This window comes from Haplochromis burtoni, unplaced genomic scaffold (genome assembly GCF_018398535.1).
Source record: "Haplochromis burtoni strain Fernald_Lab_line unplaced genomic scaffold, NCSU_Asbu1 Contig_307, whole genome shotgun sequence".
Lineage (NCBI taxonomy): Eukaryota > Metazoa > Chordata > Actinopteri > Cichliformes > Cichlidae > Haplochromis > Haplochromis burtoni.
The window spans coordinates 713,330-719,329 of record NW_024582668.1 but is presented as its reverse complement, the minus strand read 5'-3'; the positions used below and the strand labels follow the sequence as shown (position 1 = coordinate 719,329).

Sequence of the window (6,000 nt, the reverse complement as noted above, 5' to 3'; positions counted from 1 at the left end):
TGTCAATGAACCTGCAGCAGAAGAAAGAAAGACAAAGACAAACGTGAGACACTAATTGTGAAGTTAGATCGTTTCAGACATGCGCCTTGTTATGCAAATGTGCAGACGATTTTCTGTGTTGTGTAGCCTTTTGAATTTTATGTCAAATTCCAACATTTTCCATGGACCTAATGCTATCACATTAACAGCAGCAGCACAAAGCAACCTTTATTGTCGCTTTTGCCTGCTTGTGAAAAATTAACTTTTACTTTAGTAATCTAAATTAATTAGCAGATCCCTAGTGTAGTAGTTTACACACTTGCCTAACAAGCAAAAGATCCCCGGTTTAATCCCGGGAGGAGACACAAATCCCTTTGGGGTTGTGTCAGTAAGGGCATCCAGTGTAAAAATCTGCCAAATCAAACATGTGGAGCTACCTGCTGTGGTGACCCCTTGCGAATTAAGGGAGCAAGTCAAAAGCAGCTTTAATTAGATTATGGTTCCTGTGCACAGAGGAAAAGAAATAAACACAGTCTTGTTTTTAATCATGTAACAACTAAATTAGCGTTTTCACTTCAGTAAAAAAAGAAAAAGAAAATGTGTCCTGATTTTTTTTTAGGGCATTCACTGCCTAACTGTGAGTATCAGAAACGCCTTTTCTTGGTGTCGCATTTTTGTCAGGGCCAAACTGCAGTCCTCATTATTTTTTTAATCAAAAACAAAACCAGTTTAGTTAACAACAAAAACAGCCAATATACAGATTCAAAGGTGTTAAAGGAAAAAAAACTGCAAGACCAGCACCACCACCCACCCACCGACTTCCCTCCTTCCACTTTAATTTTCATATTTTATCCATGTCAGCTTCAGAAAAACACTTTACATACAGAATATGAGCCAATTATGAATTTAACGAGAGACTCAAATTCAGGTCTTGTCATTCTTTGCCTGTGCATTGTCTGACATTATGAAAACAGGCATCAGGACTCTGCGTTAGGCACACTTCAACATTTGTTTTGTTAATTCCATCAAATAAATGACAAAATTAATGAGGAATGTATTAATAGAACGTCCCTCACACTCAACGGTAACTGATTTATGCTTTGACATCCATCACCATTGTAGCCTGTGAGGGAACAGGAAACACCTCATTTCCTGGATATAGTTACCTATTTTCTTTTCCTTTGAAATCACTATTGCTTCCAGTGAATAAACACAGCACTGGTGTGACTCCACAGTTAATTATGCCACGTCTAAAAGGTAAAAAAAAATCTAATTATATGAGTTATGTGAAGAAATGGGTTCATATGTCATATATTCTTTTCTAGGTGGAATACGTTTCACCTGCGGTGAAATTCTGCAGTTAATGGCTTAATTTAGCCAATCATTTGATCAAAAAAACCATTTGAATGATAATAGAATTCTGCCATGAATATGTTATATGGATGAATCCATAAATGTTAATACATAAATGATTCAGGGTGACAGTGGACAAATGTGACACCCCAGGACTGACCACATAAATCATTCAGACACTTAAATATGAGTTGGCAAATCCACACAGAATTGCACAAATTCCCAGGGCTGGCAGATAAATATTTATGACGCCCCCAATTCCCCCCTTTCTCCCCGTCTTTGGTAATTGTGCGTGATTCATTTTGTTTTCTCAGTGGAAGAAGGAAAATCAATCTTAGAATATTGGCTATGAGACACACGGCATGCAGATTCCAAATGCCTGTTTTGTTTTGGGGTTTTTTTCTGTAGAATATAAAAGGTTCAGATATATTCAGTCAAGTTCTCCGATGAAGATTTCAGTTTAGTCGTTACTTCATTTCCGGAGGGAAGTTTTTGGATGTGAAGTAAACCTGAGTCAGGCTAACTTGCTACCCACTCCAGTTTACTTGCTGACTTTAAAACAAGTGGTACTGATTTAGAGGGATTTAAAGTATAATTCTCTTCTTTCTGTTTTTTGAATCTATTGTGAAATCTTTTGTAGCTTTCCTCTTGGTTACTAAGAACATTCTTCCATGTAGACATGCTTTCGATATATGTCCTGAGAGAAAACTGAACTTGAACTTGAACCTTGAAGTAGCCGCTCCCTTTGATGTAGCCACAGAGGGGCTCTTTACTTTCAGTTCTTATGCATTTCAAAAAACTGCCAATAACTCATTGCATTGTTACATCAAAGTGACTCGGAAATTGTCCCAGACCTGGACCTTTATTCAAGCTCGCCATTGAACACATACCAGGAAAATACACTATGAAATGCATTCGAGGCAGGGCCTCTCTTATTTGCTGCTTCTTTTCAAAGTTAGTATTTGTGCTTTCTACAAGATCCAACAATCAAAACATCCTTGGTTTCTTCAAATGAACTGGAAACAGGGTTATGCACTCAGCATGCAAATTATGCAAAATAGCAGATCATCACAAAACTCATACTTGCTGTTTTTCCTCTGCATCCTACGACGGCTCCTTGGGCAAAGGCTGGAAAAGAAGAAGCAGAAGGTCACTAAGGAAGAGAGGGCCGGCCTTCATTTTATTCAGTTTTCCCTCAGCTTACTGGCCTTAGACGCAGAGCAGCATATGTCCATTTAAAAGCACAGATGGCACATCTTCCAATTATATCTAAGGCGAGACGAAGGAAGCTGAAGGTTATTTTGTTCTCTACCAGATTTTATGACCTCCGAGGACACTGCTTCTCCCCTCAACCAGAAAATACGATCAAGTAATGGCCAACGCATCATCTGCATTAAAGAGCAGAGGACCTCTCTTTTCTTCCATCAGTGGCATCACACTTTTTTTTTCATCACATTAGCTGTGAGGCAGGGTGATAAACAGTGTTCCACTTTATTTCTTTGTGAACGGAACTTCTTGCCGCCCACATTCATCTTAAGGAGGACACGACAACATGCTGTTTTCCCCTCGACCATAGGAGAGATACAGCTTCCTCGCTTTCTTAATATTGGTGAATGAGCCACTTTTGTGCAGATAATGACTCGGCTAATCATAATCAGAAAGCTAATGGTCTGTTTAGCCAATCAGAGGAGCTAAGGCGAGACGGCTGTCTGGGCTGTGCATTGGCATTCCCAGCAGCCGCTGCTTTCCCTTCGGCTGTGCCAGGCTCGCAGCACTAAGGCAGACTTGGTATTCCGCTGCCTGCTCGGCCGGTCCTTCTGTGATCTGTCTCTCTGTCTGTCTGACCAGCCGACTGGCCCCCGCGCTGTCGAAGAAATTCAGTCCTCTGAAGAGGCGCTGATCCATCACACCTCTCCAGCAGCATGTCATCTAAATGCTAAGTACTTCCACTGCATCTTTAAATCAAAACAAGAAAAGAAATGAGCACGGGAGGTGAGCGCTTGGAGGGGATAAAAGCTTATAAGGGCACAATAGAATCTACCAAGCAAACCCTTAGCTTTTTGATTACATTCATTTTCAAAGGAGAGGAAATGTGGGAGGGGAGAAACTGAGTGAATAAGCATGAGAGACCCTGTTATACTTTTAAATGTTCAAGGAATACAGAGAAGGCATGGTTTTTGCCACTAAACAGTCCCTCAAAGAATATAATTTTGTTGTTTTAGTCCACTTCAAACATCATCATATATGTGCCCGAGCCGCTCCCGCAATAAGGACTCCCTCCCGCTCCCCCATCTCCCCGTCTGAGCCCAAGTCTTTGCTATCGATTGGAGCGATTCCTGAAGTCAGGGCAAGTGCTGAGGCGGCAGAAGCGGCCGACACTATTAACTGCTCCTACTAATTAAAAGGGTAACAAGGTGAGTTTGGCCCCGCGGGACAACTGTGCAAGAGACGGAGCCGGCTGTTGGCCCGCCATGCACACCGGTAAACAGTGCTTAGCGCCTATGGTGTTTACAAGACAGAAATCCAAGGACATCGAAGACATATTCATCTCCCGCCGGCACAAGGGATGGGGGAGATTTACAGATAAAGAGTGAGAGAGAGAGAGTATGCGCACTAACAAGCGCTTTGCTAATTGCTTATATTGCGGTGAAATTGAAACATTTGGACCTCGTCTCTGAGCTCGGGGTGCCCTCGTTTCATCATCACTTGTAAACACTGAGCACTGTGCATAAATGATAAAGTTTCCCAGTTCAAATGAGGTGTGCAGCACGGATCTTTGAGAGGGTGCCAGTGGAGACTGGCAACAAAAAAAAAATAATATTAAGGGATTCAATTAACGTCGTTCCTTATCATCAACACAACATATTTTAGGATCAAAGTATTTTTGAGATACAGTATGCCTCGCATTACCCAAAATAAAATAATCAGCCAAGGTAGCATTGCAACTCACAGAAACCTCTGTAGCTGAGACGAAAAGCCACTGCAGGCACAGCAGACGGCTTGTTTGCTCAGTGCTCAAGGGGAAACAATGCAGAGGCTGCATATTTGGTGGCACTTCGAGCTGCAAAATTGTCACCAACAGCACAGCGTGTCATTGTAGAGAGAGGTGCTATGCTGCGCCATCACTGCAGTAAGTAAGAATCTTTCCCTAGGGGTCTCTCCTAACAAGTGGACTCCTGCACAGGACTTAGCTGGGTTCATCAACCGGAGCCTCAGAACGGTCCCAGTCATAACAATTCACTGGAGCTTCTGCTGTTATTAGCCATAGCCAGAGCTTACTGAAGAACCTGGGTGGATGGTTCACACTCACCGTGTGAGCCTGATGTACTGAAGCATCAGAGCATCACACCCAGAGCTGCCTCAGAGGAAAAAACCTGATTAGTTTCCAAGCAGCATGTTCTGTTTGCTGCTTTATTTCTGATGTGCCATCTGCAGAAAAAAACCCCTCTATTTTTCAAATCTTCTAATTAAGTTTTGCTCTTTAAAGCTGGATTTAATGAATTCATACAAAGCAAGCTATAGACACAAAATTGGCATGATCCGGAAGACTTGAACCATGTGCAAGTCTTCTGCAGAGAACACAGATTCATGTATTCACTAAATAAATGAAAACAAATTCAGAATTCATGTTCAGTGCAAAGTAGAACACAAATCAAGCGTATTTTAACAGCCTGTATTGATTTTGATGCTGTAAAGAAATTCATGAGGCCCCCAGAGAAAGATGATAAGACACATTTAAAGTTTCAAATGCTTTGCAAAAAGGCCAGCTGGAATACAAAGTCTTTACCATCAGCTAAAACTTCACTAAGCCATTATATTGTGCTTTATATTAAAGTATTAAATGCAAGACTGAGTACATATACTGGTGAAAAAGTGTCAAAAATAAAAACTATATATTATATAGGTAGATGGTGCTGCATGCATTAATTACAATTAAAAACATATCAACAAATGTACTTGAAAAACAATGTTCTGTGCTACTAAATCAGCATTTGAGTAATTGTATTTGCTTTCTACCACTGGAAACAGGCCTGGGGTTTGTTTTGAGGATGACTACAGCATTTTAAATTAGACAGAAATGTTAGCTTGTAGCCGGGTGCATCATGGGGCTGCAGCACTGAACAATTTATTAAAAATACATACACTAAAGATCCAAAGGGCTCAAAAACATCCTAGCTTTGAAACGGGATGCTGCTGAGCCTGCATGTCCGGTCTACGCGAGAGCTTTTCTGCATCACTGTTACAAAAAAAAACGTGTTGGTGCCCTTTGGCTTTGACAAATTTACACCAGACAAAACTCTGGAGGCAGGCAGAGTGCAGGCTAAAACACAAATGGCAGTTCAAAGCTTGCCAATGACAGAACTTCAAATAGGGGAGCCGGGTACAGTGTGCTGAAAGTGACAGCAGAAGGGACCGCATTCACTCTGGACTGGAAAGAGAAGGGGGCAACATGCGCCTGGCAAAGTCAAACTGACAAAAGAACTCTTTAATAGATAATGGCAGTACCAGAGGAGGCAAAAACAAAAACACAATGTGTTACTTTATTATAGCATGTAAATGAATACCACAGGAAACACTATAAACTGAGAATGTGATCATGAAGCGTCCTGCAGAATTCCTGCACAATAACACAACACCTATGATAACACAAATGGAAAAGGAAATGGA

The 6,000-nt window shown here is 41.2% G+C and overlaps 1 protein-coding gene across 2 annotated transcripts in view; it reads right to left on the bottom strand.

The window, feature by feature from the left end:
* Positions 1 to 2,427: 2,427 nt before the first annotated feature.
* Positions 2,428 to 6,000, bottom strand: part of tafa5l (TAFA chemokine like family member 5, like) — a 40,835-nt gene continuing 37,262 nt past the window's right edge. For both annotated transcript variants that reach the window (XM_005941651.3, XM_005941652.3), the window contains one exon: positions 2,428 to 2,460. In XM_005941651.3, coding sequence (XP_005941713.1) covers positions 2,437 to 2,460 — 24 coding nt within the window. In that variant the 3' untranslated portion in view covers positions 2,428 to 2,436. The remainder of the gene's footprint in view (positions 2,461 to 6,000) is intronic.